The sequence below is a fragment of the Cyprinodon variegatus genome, unplaced genomic scaffold (genome assembly GCF_000732505.1).
Source record: "Cyprinodon variegatus isolate N-32 unplaced genomic scaffold, C_variegatus-1.0 Scaffold4, whole genome shotgun sequence".
Lineage (NCBI taxonomy): Eukaryota > Metazoa > Chordata > Actinopteri > Cyprinodontiformes > Cyprinodontidae > Cyprinodon > Cyprinodon variegatus.
The window spans coordinates 2373388-2392870 of NW_015150457.1; the positions used below are offsets into that span (position 1 = coordinate 2373388).

General features: G+C 35.2%; 1 protein-coding gene across 1 annotated transcript; it reads left to right on the top strand.

Annotated features, from left to right (window-relative positions):
- Positions 1–1051: 1051 nt before the first annotated feature.
- Positions 1052–18517, top strand: LOC107083363 (cGMP-dependent protein kinase 2-like). The gene is made up of 22 exons (XM_015372519.1): positions 1052–1334; positions 3444–3533; positions 3677–3739; positions 3864–3990; positions 5653–5819; positions 6125–6238; positions 7835–7940; positions 8076–8139; positions 8291–8368; positions 8446–8534; positions 9000–9065; positions 9175–9222; positions 9308–9349; positions 10918–11029; positions 11197–11333; positions 11422–11511; positions 11740–11881; positions 11994–12157; positions 14295–14411; positions 14618–14680; positions 15153–15228; positions 17783–18517. The coding sequence occupies exons 2-22, from the start codon at positions 3446–3448 to the stop codon at positions 17867–17869; spliced, it is 2040 nt and encodes a 679-aa protein (XP_015228005.1). The 5' UTR covers positions 1052–1334; positions 3444–3445; the 3' UTR covers positions 17870–18517.
- Positions 18518–19483: the final 966 nt, after the last annotated feature.

The window sequence follows — 19483 nt, forward strand, 5'->3', positions numbered from 1 at the left end:
CACCTTTAAAAACCATCCACTGCTACTGTGGAGGCGTAAGAAGGAAGGAAAGCAACTTATTCTTAGCATAATGGGGAAAAAACCTGTTTTCACTGGTTTACATAATTCAGTTAAAAACAGATATTTACCTACACTATTAAATAAACAGTATTTTTCTACAAAGCATCAACTTGATATATATATATATATATATATATATATATATATATATATATATATATATATATATATATATATATATATATATATATACTCAATTGTGGCATCGTCCTTTACCTATTAGGATGCTCTGTGTCAGGACAAGCGTTATTTTTTCTGACACTCCCTCTGTATGCTGTGTTCCTTCTTTCCTTTTTTCTTTTATTGACAATGTATTAGTTGGAATCTTTCATTAATTATTTTACAGCTTCTATAAAATCAATGCAGATGACATTCAGTTGTATGTGACTTTCAAGTCTCACTTGCTACACTCTCTTCTAGTTTCCTTTAGCTTAGCAGCTTAGTCTACAGTGGAAAATATGAGACGTTTAACCCTAGTTGTACAGCTGAATACTAATAAAAGATATATAAACTTTTGGATAATAAAAAAAAAATTGGAATTTTGCTAATGAAATGTAGTTAATCCTAACTGACATAAAAAGGAAAAATAAATCCAATTTAAAGCCAGACAGTGAAACAATATAGTAATGCAGCATCTTTCAATGTTTGCATTCCTCTTTAAAAAGTTAGTAGCTGGCAGAAATGTTTTACTATGATTATAATTCATAAATATAATTTACATTTTTTAATGCTTCCTCTTTTTATCTTCGTTTATTGCCCTCCTATTTGAATACTTTGTATTATGCACAATATATTATTGTGAGTTTTAAGAGTTACAGTTAATCTGCCATGATAGAAATACAACAGTATTGAGTTTTCTCTCCAGTCCGGACTGTCCTCATCCTCCTTGCTGTACCTACCTGGTGTGATGGGTGGAGCGTCAGGTGTCGAGTTAATGATTCAACTCCATAGCCGCAGAGATTGACAGATATGGAAAGAGGGAAGGGGAAAAACTGAGGAAAGCTAGAGAGACGTGAAAGACAGACTTGGCAATGTGATCTCAGAAAAGTGTTCAAGGGTTGAAAGAAAAGGGAAGAGGTGGTAATGCAAGAGGGGCTGCTGCAAATTGTTGACCGCCTGGGAATCAAGCAGGTTCAAAAGCTGGAACTTCTCCACAGCTGAAGTGGTTGTTAAGCTGGAAGCAGGCCAGGCTGATCATTCAGCTCCTTTGATCCATGCGGCCTGAATAGGCTTGACAAGTGTTCATCTTTAATACCGATCTACACCTCCTGCAGGTAAGGTTATCATTTTTTTGCGCTTTTTTTAAATGTCTCCTTATAGTAGTTATCTTTCTCAGAACATCTGAAAACTGTAATTTTAAAATACATATTCTTTTTTCCTGTTCTTATTTACAGCTACTGGCCCTTCACATAATGGCCAATAACACTGTAAAACAGAGGCATGTTAAACACACCAGACTATTGCAGTATGCCTTTTGAGAATCCAGCTGTAGTTACACATTCCCATGAATTATTGATAAAGCAGCAGGAAGTGTGCAGAGTGATGGCTGGATCAGTATAATGATAGCTGGCATCATCTTCTTGCTGCACAGCTGAAAAACACATTTCCCTTCCCAACACCTCCAAGTTTCATTTCCTGCTCAGATCACTTCCCACATGGAGATTGTTTCTATTGTAATCACTTATTCCACACTAGTATTATTTTGTAAATAGAATAAATAAAACATCAATCTATAAATACATGAGTTGCTGCTATTTATCCAGAATCTGTCTCAGTGGCACCCGCAATGTGTTTTTCACTTAATGGCGGTTTCTGCACCCTGGAGGTTATCGTTGCAATCTGTCCCTGGTTGTTTTTTATTGCATCAAGTTCCTAGAAAGCTCACAAATTGTGTTTGTGCACAGCTCTCTTGTGTGTCCAAGCTATACGGACAAGTTAATAAAATGCTTTAGGGCAAATCTTTGCATTTTGCAGAATGTAGGAATTTTTTTTTTTTTGCACAGGTCAGTTGGCTCGGCAGCAGCAGGATTATATATCTGCCTCCTCACTCTGTGAATTTAAGCTCAAAAAGTGTGATTTTCATGGTTTATTTAACTCCTTTCTTCATAGAGACCTTAAATCCCCCGTCGTGGTCTGCTGCTCTGTTTCTCCACAACTTTATGATTTAACCTCTTGTCTAATCTCAAAGCTGTCCAATGTTCAGGGTGAGGCAGCAATATATTCGGGGTCACGTGAAGTGTGCTGTAATCATGAGTAAACAGGTTGGTTTTTACTGGGCTCCTTGTTTGGTTTATTGGTAAGGGAACCAATAATCTAGTATTTCAAACAATACACATGGAGGTCCTCTCAGTGCTGACAAAACATCCTTCTAATATCTGTGAAGATACCATATTTGCAGTGCTTGTGTAAACAGCGGATCTAGATTAAGAAACAGGGAGAGAGGAGCTTATCTATGTGGTTTTGTTTTGTTCCATTCAACCTGTGCGTTTGTTACTTGGTAAGATTCATTCAACCTTAAATCCCAAGTTTTATTGGCAGAGCTTTATAGCGTTCTATTTCTGAACCTGTGCAGAGTTTAAAAGGTAAAGTATAACTCATAGTTAGAATGCAATAAGCATTTATCCTCTGTTTCTTCTTTATTACTTTTAAATGTTGACCAAAATAAGAACCCTAAAGGAGCTCCAGTAAAAGCTGATAGGTAGCACCCTGTTGGCTGTCCATCATTAGCATGTATTATTCAGCAGATGTCATGTTGCCTCACAGGCAGTAGAGTTGGTTTTTCAAAAACGTATGAACACAGACAGCTCACACAAATGTTTTCCTTTATAATCCCTTTCATTAAAGATAAAATATCTGAACGCAATTTGCCAGCTTGATTTAATCTAAGCTTTAATAATATTTTAAAATCTAGGGTAAATGAAAAAAAGGGCATTTGTGTTGGGAAATAAATCAGGACACCCACACATTTATCCCTCATTAAAATAGCTGAAATTGAAACCGGACAGATCAGATTAGGTGCAAATGATCAGATCATCCTTACTAAGTGCTTTTTAGAAAGTTTGTCCAGTTTATATCAGAAACATTATGTTTGGTATGATCCTGATAAAAGAGTTAACACCATGGCAAGACAGAAAGACGTGCCTCTTATCTTCCAGAAGGAGATGGTATACAGAATTATTTTTTGGTTTAATTTGAGCTAGAATCCTTTCTCTTGAAAGATAAAACACAGATTAGACAGCTTTGTAATAGCTTCTTAATAGGTTCTGGTTAATTAATAGTGTGTAATAGTGTGTAAAGAAGGGGTCAGTTTATGTATCTTTTCCTATTATTTCAAATTATTCACTATATTTCTATGCCTTAATTATACTCTCCTCTCCCTGTAGACATGGAGAAACAGCTAGAAGAGCTAAAGCAGCAGCTTGAGAAACAATGTCAAATCAATAAAGAGCTACAGAGGCAAAATAAGGATCTGGGTAAGTAAAACAAACATAAAATCACATCTAGACCAAGCTGCTTTTCTTTTTTTTGAATTACAAATGTAGCATATCGAATCATGTATGCATGCTTTCTACAATATCTTGTACATTAAACATGCATGTTTGTTTTTATTTTGCAGAGCTACGGCTAAAAGATAAAGAAAAACTTCTGCAGCAACTGCAGAGTCAGTACCACGACCTTGGTATGAGACCCAAATAGGCACCATCTATACACCCAATGTACCTCCTTACATGGTAAAAAGATTATCTGATTATAATGTGGGACCTTTTGCTTGTTTCTGTCCTTTTGCTTTTTTTTTTTTTTAGAATTTCCCTCCCAGGGTGCTAATGATGACGAACCTGAATTCAGGAAGAGTCGTGCAGCTGTTATAGCCCCTGAACCAATTCAGGAGAAGCTGGTTATTTCACGCAACAAGGTCAAGAAGACTAGCAGGTCAGTGAGCAGTTCTCCTCACTGAATTTAACAACTCTAACCCTCTATCTCATGGGATTAAGCTGCGTTCTTCTATCCCTTCTAACTTTTAATAATACATGATTTTGAATTTATCATTGCTTATAGCAGGAAATTTTTCCAAAAGTGAAAGGTTGTGACAAAGGATCAAAATCAGCACTTATCACACCTTAGCGGTTTAAGATGTGTTAACTCCTAGGGCCATTTTTAGATACCTTGAGGCATACACAAAATTGACAACTGATGCCTTATATAATTTACATCCTACTTTAAACTGAATAGATATTTACCAAGTCATGTATGGAAACCATTATTTTAACAACTAATTATTTCATGTCAATAAATAATAATAATTCCATTTTAAAATAGAATGAAATTAACATATACATTGTTTTTATTATGATATTTTCTGTCGCCACTTAAGACAAATTTCTTTCAAGAACTATTTAATTTAAAACATATCTGGTCTGCACAACATTTAAACAATTAAGAACAAAAATAAAGGTCAAACCTAAAACAAAACAAAACGATAATATTCAGCTACTGCAAAAAACGTTGATCAATTGTAAACTTTTGCTTGCATGAGCGCACCTTCCACATCCTCCATTTCTATAGACCTTAGAGTATTAAACAGCACGCTATTGAAATCAGAGTCAGTCCTCTAAGCCTTTTTTTGTGATATAGAAATGAGAAGTTTATGCCCAATATGTACACACTGTTAATTATTTACATTTAAATCATATTTAACCGTGTTAGAATCTGGTTTAAGGAGCTGTTCACACCAGTGTAAACTCAATCCCAGTCCCTGTATAACTCAGGAACTGTGTGGTGGTATGGAAACCGCTGGTCTCGGAATGATTTTTCCAGATCCTAGATGGATTCGCTTCAGTGAGAATGTCTCAGGGTTCCAAAATCAGACAGAGAATTCGACACAGGACAAGCTTATTTGAGTTGTAGATTAAGAGAAGAGGAATGTCATATTAAGATATTGAATTGGAAAATTATATAGTTTGAAAATGACTACATATGACTACATGAAAGAGCGAAAGGGTGCAGGTGCACAACCATAATTTGAACCTCAAGTTTATCACAAATTTTCTGTCTCAATCAGAGCAATAGTGGAACAATTCCACTAAAAAATAATCAGTTGCATCTACAAGCTGCTGAATAAAATCTCTTTGTGAAAGAAAGGTCTAAAATTTTTTACCTTTCTCATTTCCTGGACTGATCTTTTGATTAAACTTTTGATTAAAGTTTCAGTACAGCCAAATAACACCCGCACATTAAATGAAACCTAATGAAGGCGATTAAAAGATTTGTTTGTTCATATTTAAATTAATTATCTCAGGTGATACCTGTGAATCCCTTTTCAGCCTTAGACTCCAGAACATAAGTATATATTTCTAATATTTACTTTCTTTCTCTCGTTTTTGAAATTAAAGCCCAAATATAATAAAAATGTATTCCTCATAGAGTGAAATATTAAAGCCTTTATTATTATTATTAATATTATTTTGATGTTTGGACTTTAAAGGTAATGAAAACACAAAATGCAATGCCCCAGAATATAATAAGATCATATGGTTCCACAAAAAGAGCTAACTTTGAATTGAAATGAAAGTTATTTTTTGTGTGTTTCTACAGTGAGACCAATCTGATTGTTAAAGCCATCCAGAAGAATGACTTCCTGAGCCGCCTTGACGATGAGCAGATAAGCATGATGGTGGACCTCTTAAGGTCATCACAGTTCAAACCTGGGGAAGAAGTCATAAAGGAGGGGTCAGAAGGAGACAGCATGTACATAGTGGCAGGTAGGTCCATGTCTGGAGGTCAGCTGCTTTAAGTTTTATGGTAACATTGGACCAAAATTCAAAATTACTATTGACATATCCAGAAAGTTAGACTTAGACTTACACAACTTTTATTTCCATTTTTTATTCACAGACTATGTATAATGGTGAAATTTTGTTTTGTACAGCTTTCATGACATTTCCATTTCTCAAAGTGCAGCAGTGATCAAATGTAAACAGTGTGGGAGAACAAAAAACATTAAATATATGCAGTGTTTTGGTTTGGTGTTATCAGTTTGTGATGTATAAAATGTTTTGTCCTTTAGCTGGTGAACTCATGGTGACTCAGTCAGGACGGGACCTGAGGAGTCTGACAACAGGGGATGTTTTTGGAGAGTTAGCCATCCTGTACAACTGCAAACGGACAGCAACAGTCAAAGGTTAGACTCTATTTATAGCTTAATTATAAAGAATTTCACAATTTTTCTCCTATCTCAGACATTGGCTTTTAACTTTGTTATTGTTTCAAAGTAATGAAGAGGCTTGTGTCAGCTCTGTGTATTGAATCAGCATCAATGTATATGGCACAAGTCAATGTTAGTTTGCTCCCTTCATGACATCTCTGCTGTGGAGTATGAATTCTAAAGGACAAATATTTTCAATAACTTCTTTAAATCGGAGAAACAAAGTTCTAAAGATGATGCATATTGGAAAATGTATATATGTTGCATAATACGTGTTGCGCCAAAACCATTTTTCGGCCCTGATACCGATACCCGATACCTGGCTGGGCAGTATTGGCCGATACCGATACCATACCGATACCATCTGTTTGAAATTGATGTGTGTTCATATGAAGAACTGCATATGACTTGTATGTAAAATAATTACCATCACAGCTTGTGAAGAAGGAGAAAGACTAATACAAAGTGAATCCAGTAGAACTTTTTATTGCTTACCTGGAATGGGTGACAATAGTTGAATAACCTTTTGGCTCTCAAAATGGTATCGGTGCCCTATTTGTTGGTACTCACCGATACCGATGGCACCATTCTAGTGCTGGATCGTTATCGGTGCAACACTAACTTTTACCCATTTAAAAAAAAATAAAAAATAAAAAAACAAACAAAAAAATACTTATTTGAATATGTAGGGTAAGGGAAATTCTTTGGTATGATAAAACATAAAGCTATAGAGAAATTGTACCATTAATCTTTTTAATTGATCTTAGGACTTTCATTTCTTTAAAGTATAATATGATTACTAAGCTTTCAAGCAAAACAAAATACCTTATCTATGTGACTCTGAAATAACCTCCGATGTGAATGGAAGAAAAAGGAGAATATTACACGGCTTTGGACAAAAACTCAATCTTGTGTATGATTTAAATAAAATATTTATCACAAGCTAATCTCAAAGGGTGATTAGTTCTCAGTGACCCATTTGGAAAAGGTTTGTTGAAGGGTTCTAAAGTTGTCCAGATTTAGTGGCTCATCAGAGGACGAAGCTTGTAAAGAAGGAGATGCCAAGGGGTACTTGTCAACAAATCAGAAGCCGACTTGGGGCAATAGGGACACTCTTTCACATTTGATAGTTGGAGAAAAAAGAATGAAACAAGAAAGGTTTATTAATCAATCACTGTATTCATGATATTATTCCAGAACTAGTGCTGTTTTACTTTAAACTTTTCCAAATAAAACAAGCAATTTAAAGCAGATGCAAATTATATATTGATAAAAGTTTCTAGCTGGCATAAAAATTGTTTCAATTATATTTTGACCTTTTTTTTGTTTTGCATTTTGAAACTTTTTATTTTAATATCACAAAACCGAGCATAGGAAGGTTTATTAGAGCGCTTGAATAGAAACCTTGAAGAAGACAATAGAGATTCTATGTTGTGAATCTAAACTTTTAAACATGCAGATCTAAAACCTTTCATCAACTAGTTGAGGGGAAGAGTAAAGAAAATACTGAGGGAAAACTGCTGCCATGAAATAGTTTGAAAAGTTTTGATCTTTGTTCCTCTCATAAAACAGCAAAGACACCTGTGCATCTGTGGTGCATGGAGCGACAGACCTACAGAACAATTATAACCAACAAGTCCAAGAAGAAACGGGAGGAGCTCATGGGCTTCCTCAAGACGTGAGTTTTTCTAATCCTCCAACAGGCCTATCTGTTTTGATTTTTAGAAAAAACATATACTTAATCTGTTCATTTGTTCTTCAAATGTCTTATTATAGTAATGCCTAATTCTGCTATTCCACCTGCTTCCAACAGGTCTCGTACTCTGAAGGATCTGAATGATGCACAGTTGTCCAAAATCATTGACTCCATGGAAGAGGTAATTTACTTAACAATAGTTAAGAAACACTTGGCAATATTTTCCTGTATATTTGGTAAAATATTGTATGCATTTTGAGGGCTTAAAAAACAGCTAATTATGTGAGGTAAAGCATGAGATGTCAACCTATCTGTTATTCTGTTTTTTACAGGTCAAGTTTCAGGATAAAGATGTTATAGTTCGAGAAGGAACAGAAGGAAACACTTTCTACATTATTCTCAAAGGAGAGGTAACTCGATGTCAGAACATGTGAAAACGGCTGAGATAGTGAACCCTTTTTGGTCTAAAGGTGTGTTGTCTTGTTAGGTACTGGTGACTAAGAATGTGAACGGACACCAGAAGCAGATTCGCAGGATGGGTAAAGGAGAGCACTTTGGGGAGCAGGCACTCATACGGTTAGCATTCAAATGCAACTAATAACCTATTTATAATGTAAAAACATTTAAATAAGTGTCTAATTTTCTGGATGCTGCCTTGCTTATCATTTTACTTGCGAAGTCTGTTGATTTTTAAACATTTTGGAGATATTCAGAATAGAAGAAAATGAAAATCCAATGTTCCCCCTATATTAAACTAGCATTTAATGTTTTGTTTTTGTTTTTTATTGCGTTGCATGTGATGATAAATATAACAGAATTATAACTGTAACGTTTTACCTCGTGGAAGGAAATGAGCCAACTGATATTTGTGCCCCTCTCTTAAATTATTTTATTTTGAATTTTTCATTCACGTTAACTGGTTGTATATAGTGCTGCGTTCATATTTTCTGACTCATAAAATATAAGAAACTGATTTAGATGTATCGTACTAATAATGCAGAGACTTAGACGTGTCACCTTGTTTTCTTCATGTTTCCACAGCGAGATTTTGAGAACAGCCACCTGCACTGCTGATGGACCTGTTACCTGCTTCTCTATGGACAAGGAGTGAGTCTCACCAGCTTTGGATGAAGATTTCCTGTTTCTTACTGTTGGATCCATTTCTTTTTAGATAGTGCTTTACAATTAGTTTCATGTCAGTGTTGTTGTTTTTAAGGGTTTTTGAAGAGACGATCCCTGTAGAGCACCTTGAACTGTTTGATGAGTAAGTCACTCCAGAGTGGGAATATAAGCTCAGTGGGTTTCTTGCTTACTGTCCAGCTTGATATTTTTTTTTTCTTATCTTTCAGTTCTAAAGTGATGCAAGAGGCTCAAGCTCCAGAAAAGCCAATGTGAGTGACAGTAAAGAAATAAAAGTCTGAATGATTGTGCTTGCAGGCTGTAAGAAAAGTATGCAGACTATCATCTGGTATATAAACAGCTCTGTGGACAATGGTAGACACTTTTTAGAAAAAGATTAATGGTGTGGCTCTTCTTGTCAAAGCCAAAGTTCAAGTTCTAGAGCAAATAGCTGTTTTGGAAACACATTGAAAAAACTTGACAAACTTTTTCTCTTTTGAGAAAAATCAGACACACACCGTAGTTTTGTAGCTGTAAGAATCATTTATGATGGTTAGTTTTAGTTGGCTTTAATGTTTTGTTGCTATCCAAATGAAATCAACCCTCGAAGAAAGATGCTTCTGACAACACTGGATAGTGCACAATGAAAACTCTTCAGTTATCTTTAGATTAAAATGTATTTTTTTCTTGTTTTTTCTATTCATTAACACATTTTAAATGACTTCTTCCTTTGAAGAGGTATTCTGCCCACTGTGCTCACTATGTCACCTCATTACTCTTATTCTGCATGCATATTATTTTACCTCGTCTGACCTCATAAATGCATGTGATCAAATCTATCTATTTAAAAGAAGCTGGAGAGGTTGCCAAAGGTGTCAATGTTACCCCTTTATTAACTATATTGTCTGCTCATAAATTGGGGTTTAGTTTTCATGGTAACTGCATGTTATACTTAACAGAGTGGAAGTGTTATACTTTCCTCATTTTGTTATTTACAAAATCCAGCATTCACCATTGCCTCAGAGAATAACGAAGTTATTACAGAAAATTGTCAACTTCTGTTTCTGTTCCTAGCTTCCATTCCTTTGTCTTTTGCAGGATCAACAGTAAGAACATGGCTGTTTTCTTGCTTATGTCACATTCCCAGCCAAGCCTATATTAAAAATCAGATGGTCTAACCCCTCTTAAACTTCAGAATGGTGCCGAACCAACCGTTTTTAGACTCAAAAGCAGGATTTTAACAAATGTGCAGTAACCTCTCCATATATGGTAAATTGCCTGCACTTGTATAGCACCTTTTCCAAGTCCGTAGACTCCAAGGCATGTGACATTATATTCATGCATCACCCATCCACACACTGATGGTGGTAAGCTACATTGTAGCTGGCCTGGAGCACAATAACACGAGGTGGGGCTGCTGTATAAAGATGCCTCTGGGCCGTCTGACCACCATCAATGGGCAAAGCAAGTGTCTTGCACGATGTCATAATGACACTGCCACTGTAAGACATTTGTATAATTAATTAGCAAAAAAACAACAATGATTTAGCAATGAAAAGTTATTTTAGATAGATTTCCCATTGAAGAGAGTCTCCTATATATATATATATATATATATATATATATATATATATATATATATATATATATATATATATATATATAATGTTTACTGGGTTTTTGGGAGCATTTATTGTGATAAAATGTGTCAAAGAGTACACTTTGATTGGACTTTAGTTTAAGAAGCAAAAAAGAAGAAAAAAAAGCCAAATTCAGGCATAAGAATCACAGATCAATAAATGATACAGAAATGGTAAAATGCGTTTTTTTTCTGTTTCAGTCCAAGCTCCACTCTGAAGTTTAAGGATCTGATCCCTGTTTTATATCAGGAGGGACGCTTTCAAGGGGATCCTGTCACACTGGGAGTTGGAGGATTTGGTCGTGTTCAGCTTGTAAGTTCCCTTTCAATTACTATTGTTAGAAGTAATTAAAGGACTGGACACAGCGGGTTTGTAATCTTTTACTGAAAAGGCTTTTACTAACTACTACTAGGTAAGAAATGTCCACTTTTGGAACTGAAAGCAAATGTCGATTTTTTTTTTCTTTTTGTTGAGCTCAGATGACCACAGTGAATCATGGGAAATACTACGCCATGAAGCGAGTCAGCAAAAAGCAAATCGTTGTCAAACGGCAGGAGGAACACATGCTTTTTGAAAAGAAGATCCTCAAAGCGATCCAGTGCGACTTCATTGTGAAGTAACTGCCCTAACACTTCTTGCATTCATTTGGACATTTTACAGCTGCCAAATTATACTTTAATCCTTTCTCTCTCTGCTTTTTGTAGACTCTATGCAGCATTCAAAGATACGAGATACATCTACATGGTGATGGAGTTCTGTGGCGGAGGGGAAATCTGGACCAAACTGAAGGAAGTGTAAGCAAAAATACAAAAGAGTGATGAGAGTGTTTTGGTGTAAAAGCAGCAGATGGCTGAATGATCTGCTGACTGAAAGAAAAAAGAGAATAGAAAAACAGATAAATAAAACCAAAGGGAAGCTGTTTATTTAGGCTATTCCTCACTATCTCTTATTGCTTAATTGGCATTATTAGACAAAACAAACCTGTATTTACAATGTGTTTTTTTTTATCTCTGTGACGACAGAGGGCGTTTTGATGAACATGTTGTGGTTTTTTGCACCGCCTGTGTGGTGGAAGCCTACGCTTACCTTCACAAAAAGAACATCATGTATAGAGACCTTAAGCCTGAGAACCTGATGCTGGACATGAAAGGCTACGTCAAACTGGTTGGTACTTGAGACTAGGGCTAACTTAACTCTCTAAAGTCGTCTTACACATGGCTATCTGTTTTTTTATGCTTTTGAAGAGATTCTGTTGACCCTGGATTTTGTTTTTCAGGTTGACTTTGGTTTTGCTAAGGAACTTATCCGTGGGGAAAAAACCTACTCCTTTGTGGGAACTCCTGAGTACATGGCACCTGAGATTATTAAGAACCAGGGACATGACTTTGCAGTTGATTTCTGGTCTCTCGGAATCCTAATCTTTGAACTTTTGGTTGGAAGGTAACCAGAAAAAAAATCACCTCACTACTTGTCTCAGATTTATACTTTGCAAAAGGTTTTTTTTTCACATTGTTTTTTAGAAAAACAAACTCCAATGTGTTATTTTAATAATGCATTTATAATGTTTTTTTTTTATTATTTTTTATACCAAACAAAAGAAAACTTTTGTCCCAAACAAAACAGAACTGCCTGACGGAAAACAAAAACAACACAACATATGCATCTATTCTCCTGCCATACAAAGCAGCAAAATTGATATAAAATCCATGATTTCTCAACCAACCTGCAGCTTGTGTGATCATTTAGCAATAGAGCTTAGAGGGGACGTTTAATTGCCTCTCGGTCAAGATGTTAACACAGTTTATTCAAACAAATACGTCACAGTTTTCCCATGGATACCATGTCCCTGAGGCAGCATTTAAAACTTGGAAAGATGATTTATGTCAGAGAGAGTAGTATAATTTTCTAACATCCACCATCATGAGTTGCAAAATTGTCTGAAAGTCCAAATTAAATTGCAGGCTGTTTCTAGATCATCCAAATATTGATATGTTATGATCTGGTTGGACGTCTTTTAAGCAGTAACTAGAGAAACATCTGAAGACCAAGGACCAAAAGCCAAACAATTAGGGACAGAAAAAGAATAAGATGAGTCAGAGTCCCTTCAGAAGAACATCTGTCACACTGAGAAGATACAAATAATGACCATTTTTTTTCAACTTAGTTTTTGAATAATGGAATCTATGTATAAACCTGAAATTCAATCAGCTATGAATGAGAGTTTATATAACAAGAATGACTCTGTGATAAAGCTGATTCCTATAGTTCTGTTGATACACCTGCATGCAGAGCTTTAGTCATGCTTCTCGCAGATAGTCTGGTGGTACAGAGTGGAAGAAACTCTACCTATTTTTTTATCAGTGCTTGGAATCTGAAGCAAAACATAAATTATTGTAAAACACGAGAAAGGCAGAGAGAAACTCAAATTCAGCTGAGTAAATGAGATAAAGCTACTGTCAGTATACATCTTAGCTACAGTTAGAATACTTTTCCAAATAATAAGTGCGTCATCTCAATCACCCAGTATAAAGAAGAGGTCTTGGCAGATTTGGGGCATCTATGGAGTTTTTGGGAATTCAATTAACTTATTTACTCTATTCTAACACCTGCAATCTGTTCTATAATACAAAAGTAATTTTAGATAGTTTGCATAGTTTAGGAACAGAAAATAACCATGAACAAAACAATATTCTACAAATCAATATTTGATTTAACTGTGATCAGCTACATTTCCCGCTACTTGAGGAAAAAAAAAACTTGCTGCCATAAACATTTATTTATGGGAATTATATCTGTGTGGACCATGTGTCCACTACCTTTACAATGCAAAGAGCCATTTTTGTCCTCAGTTTAACGAAATGAAACATATCAAACTGGCAAATAATGCATGATCTTTTGAAAAAATATCTATACATATGTATATGTATATGTATATGTATATACTGTATATGGTTTAATTTCTTTTGTTCTTATCACCAATAATGTGATAGTATGATTTTTTTTTTTAGAAACCACCAATTCCTCTTTAAATTTTGGTTCAACATTTAGAGAAAAAAAAAAACTTTTTCAAGTTTGGATAGACTGTCTTCTATAGGATGTTGATATCTGTGGAAAATGATGTTACAGCTATCGGAGTTTTCATTCCTCCAAAAATCAATCTAAAAAAACAATTACTGGTGCTTTTTGTGTTATTAAGGGATTATTGTTTTTTGTTATTTTAAGCCAGTTATTAGCCTTTGTCGAGCCACAGGTTTCAGTTCCCTGGCGTAGACTATAATAAAATTTAACTAACTTGACTGGAGACCCTTCTTTTGCATGTTTTTTGTCCCTTCTGCATGGCTGATCACATGTTGCAATTGGTATAATCATCTTTTCCAGTCTATATATTAATTTTATTTATTTATTTATTTTTTAAACAAAAATAATTTTCCAACACATCATTTACAGAATGTTAACCAGCAGATGGCAGTGGGGACGTGGGACTGATGTCAGTTTGTGCTTTAATGTGTGAGTGTTTGAGTGCCACTTGAACTAAAGGTTTATCCTCCAACTCTTTGTTCTGCTTTCATACCTCCAGTCCTCCATTTTCAAGCTCAGAGCCTCAGAAGATTTACTCCAAAATTCTGGACGGAGAGCTCAAGTTTCCACCTTACCTGAGTGAGGCAGCAAAGTCAATTATCAGCAAACTGTGCAGGTAAGCAGACAAATACCAAAGTTAAAGCAATAACATTCTTAACTAGTTAATTTATCTTACTTTTAATATTCCATATTAATGGATTATAACTGAAAAATCCATGCAAATATTGTAAATAGAAAGCTGACTATTCTGTTCCTCTATATCTTAGAGAATGGCAGCTTATGCAGTGCTTTATTGACTGTCTCTCTGCATGCTCTTTGTAGACCTCGGCCGGGTCAGAGGTTAGGAAACACCAAGAATGGAATCAAAGATGTACGGCATCACAGGTAACCATGGCAACATGTGATTCTCATGAGGCAGAGTCAAGAAATCTTTCATCTGTCCATCCGTCATCCCCTGCAGCTACTCTGTGTATCAGACACTGAGTAAAGCGTTATTGCGATTTTTGTTATTGAAAATTTTCAACCATTTCTGTTTATTCTCTTGTTAATTGAGGGGGCACTGTACATGCCACAGCACTTCTCATAGAGCAGTGGCTGCATTTATGCTTAGTCAATGCATACGCATGTAAACAATGAAATGTTGTGCAAAATGGCATTACACTGCGTGCATTTTATATAGTTACATAATTAATGAGAAAAAATAGGCAAATAATTTACTTTCTTTATATTTTTACCATAGTGGAGTAAGCATATAATAAGTTAGATTACCAGTACTTCTCATGATGTTATTTAGCAGGATTCTCCATATGTCCAATATGTACTTTATTTTAACAACATCTGCCTTTTTTCATTTCAGGTGGTACAGCAGTATGAACTGGCACAAGCTGCGCATGTGTCAGCTTGATGCTCCAACCATACGACTCATACGAAAGGCAAGTCAAAACAACATTACAGATTTTTTTTTATTTTATGGTTTTTATAATATTAAAGCTTTTTTATAAAAAAAAAAAAAAAAGTATTTGATAATTTACATTGTGTACACATTTTGTATTACATTGTACTAATCCTTGTGCTTTGGTACTATCTAAGCAAGCCTCTCTGTGTTTGCAGCATTTTAAATAAGTGATTTGTTATAATAAAAGCTATTATAACAGTTATTAGTAATAAAGAGCAAGGTGAAAAGATATTTAGTAAATCTAATCTACTCCATGGTATTATAAACATCTCAGGCCACAAAAAAAAGGGCTTAAGAGGTTTTAAGAGGTTCTCTTCTTAAAACAGGAAATAACATAAACACCATAAAATCATAACTTGTTTCATCCAACAGAGAAGCTTAAAGCAAAAAGTGTATTTGAAACAATACGGGGCCACTTAAACACAATATCGAGTAGCCTGGGGTTGCTGCCCCACTGTTTCATATCTTGGTACATTTTTAATGTATCTAAATCTTTTTTATGAGACTCTAAATGTGGAGAACTGAAATTAAGCCCTTTACCAAGCTAATGTTGCTTACAATATACATTAGCTTGGTAAATTGATCGTCCGTTACAATGAAAGGTGTAAAATAGCCATGGGTGGTTCTAGACGGGGGGCAGCAGGGGCCTGTTCTCCTGTAGAACTGGTCCTGGACCCTTTGTTGGCACCCGCACTGACAACATAATATGAAATCAATTTATGATGAGGTTATGCTCTGGTGCAGACACCATAACTGAATGGTTAGCTTTAGGGTTTTACTTTAATATTGATCTGCACTTAGCTTTAGCTACATTTGAAATCAAGGTTCTGCAGGGGTGTAAAACCTGCAGGTCCAGAGCAGCAAGTGGTTTTTTGACAATGTTGCTCCTTTTTGTTTATTATTATTATTTTTTTTTTCTTTTGTCCTTTGCCCCGATGAAAAAAAACTAAAACTGGCCGAACCCTGGTCTCCCCCTAATAAATATGGTCTACAACCACTACTTGGCACAGGCTACCAGTTTTCTTTCTACTTATATATTATATAAATTCCTCCTGATATAGGAAATTTAAATGTGAGAGTCAGATGTTAATTATCATTCTTGCTCTGTATACAAATTCACTGCCACTAATGTAAAATGTTGAGGTTTCAGATGAAATTAGTTTATTGGAACTTCTAGCAGCTTGTGTTAAAATACATCAGAAGCAGATACAGTGTTTTAAAAGAAGTTCCTTTTCTGTCTGACTCTGAACACATAAGACAGAAATATATAATCACACATCATAATTAATACGTTCTCTTCTCCAGATAGATCCTCTGCCTGCCTTTGGCGTTATGTTCTAAACACTCTGAGAGCCCCCTAGTGGTCAAATTGTTGTGTTTGAACTGAGACTCTCAAGGTGAAAGGCCCAGTTTAAACCTTCTGCATGATAGAATGACTTGTCTTAGCATAACTAAGCATATTAGTAATGGGTCCTTGCTGTAAAAGTTGTCCAGCAGTTGTGTGAATTTTGTAACAGGTTCCCAATTTACAGTTCAATTGGTGTTTGAATATTTAGAGGCTAATGCCTTTCATTAGCTAAGGCAAAGGAAATTTGTTGTTCCCAAAATGTCTGAAGGCCCTTTCATATCATCCTTCCACTCCAGGATATACACATGTTCTTCATGCATCATGGCCAGCTGTGAGCTCCCATCCATTGGATAGGGCTTTAATTCATCACTAATATCGCATCCTGATCCACCTCTAGATTGAGTCAGATCTCTGATCTAATACAAGATTTTCTCAATAAAATTTAATGCAAATAACAATTTAAGGTGGGGCAAACCTATAAAATAAAAAGTTCCAACTAGCTTATAAGCCCTGCATAAGGATTGGGATGTAAACTTGTAGCAACACACAGAGAAATGCTGCAAGTTTTAAACCACGCCCCATTGGGTTTTGCAATCTTAGAGCAAGCTGTGTGAGCTCACCGAGCACACACCCAAATAGATGATGTTAAAAGACAAAGTGATCTGTAATTTAGCAGCTTCTGGTTGTGCATTTTATTGTCTGATTATAATCTAAAAGGTAATCAGTCTGGCTTAGCTGGAGATAAAAGCCACTAATATGTCATTTAAGCACAAGGCAGATACCCTGTAGTGTGACAACAGTAATGAGAATCTTGTAGCGTTACATTTTTCAGCAAGAGTGACCAGCATGTCCATCGAGAAAAATTCATGAGTCTTGACTTAAGACTTTAGATCCTTTATTTTACGAGGCTTTGGTACGAGTTTTGTCGCAAAAAAGTAAAAATGGCATGCATTGTGAAGAGGTATTTTCAGTTGGTTTGTATGGCTGAATGATTGGAACATACACCAGAACTGATGAGCATTTAAATATTTATTCAGAAGCGCAAAACCCCATATTGCACCTGAGCCTACATCCAACTTGATTTTCAAAATATGTCATAATGTGCATTAAATGTTTATTTTAACAATTGGGGGTTTAGCCTCATGTGTAGCTGTTAATTTAACAAATCTATGTTCTCCTTCAGGGCCCCTGCTACATCAACTTTGATAAATTTCCCCAGGACCACACATTGGCTGAGGAGGAGTTTTCTGGATGGGACCGTGACTTCTAACACTCAGATTCAAAAGATGTAGGATTTGTTCATATGGGCCTAACGAGGAGCTTACATAAAGCAGCTGACCTTCACTTTTTCTGCCTGTAAAGAGCCCCAAAGATTAATGCTACTAAGTATTGATGCATCACACAACACTTTTCTTCACACCAATTATAGTGAAGCTGCTGGGACTCACTTAGACAGCATGTACTGAAGCTTCTCTGTTGTGGTGCTGAAACACACACAGACCTGTCTCTGCAGACAAGGTATTAAGACAAGATGTTTGGACTCTGTGTATCATATTCAGCACAAAGAGACTTGGTAGCTGATGAATAAGTGTTGAATTCATGGAACACCTTTCAGTGATTGTGCTAAGAACCCTCGCTATGTGATAAAATGCTTTAGACATATGGTAGAATTTGTATAAAAATTGTAATTTCTTACCAAGCAGTGCAGTAATATGAATACAGATGTCTATATTTGGTTAGGTTTGAAATAATAATTAGCTCAATTCCTTTTTTGGTGCAAATTTCATTTCTACAAGCCAAATAATAAACTAGTGTGTGTGATAAAGTAATAATATCATAAGACTCAAAAGTTATATCTTCCACCTGATTATATGTAAATGAAATAATTGCATTGTGTCTTTTTATTTGTGTAATTCATTTGTTAGGTTATAAATCTTGTGTAAAAACTATCATATATTGTATCTCTTCGTTTAAGTGGATGCTGGATAAAATAAATCATCTGCTATGTTGAACCAGTTGAATTTGATTAAAACATTAATAAAAAAAAAAGGAGAAATTAAGAAAATCCTGAACTTTGATAAAATGTTTCCAAAGGTTTTTTAAATAGGAACCAAAACAAGAAAGATATGGAGGAAAATGGGAAACTTCCATCTTATGGCCTGAATAGAATGAAATGGAATAACAAGAATGGCAACCACACAATTTATGATCTGCAATACAGTGTTCAAAGAAACTTTGAGCACTGCAAAAATAAGATTAAATATTGCAGAAAAACACTACATTAGTACAAAATTGTATAAAGGACTCTTCAATTGTTTTTTTTTTTTTTTGGTAAGCTTTGAAAAAAAATAAAAATAAAATAAAACTGTTGCAAATTTTTTTATGAAACGAAGTCTAAGCACTCAAGCTGCAGTACACCATGAAGCATGGTGTTGCTTCATGCCTATTTATCACTTACTAGGGGTCACGGAGCAAATTCAATACATCCCAATACTTGAGATCATGTTGCTTTAATCTGATGTAGAAGTATCATTGAAATGGGAGTTTCAACCAGAAAATATTCCAAATACACCTGCAATCAAGCAGCTTATTGGATCCAGACCAATAAAATAAACGTATGAGGTGACATTTGTTGAGTATTTTCAGACCCAAGAGAAAACAGAAATATAGAATATGATCCAATCGTCCTGGCCTGCAAAAACTGCTCAAAGTTTAAGGAAATTTGTCAATTCCTTTTAACATGGACAAGAAGCAGTTCCTAGAGACAGTGGTTATATAACTATAAATGATACTTCAGTGATTTACAGGAAAGATCAATGTTCAGCATTTTTCCATCTATACAGTAAAAGTTTAAGTTTGTAAACAAATTAGTAGACACTGATTT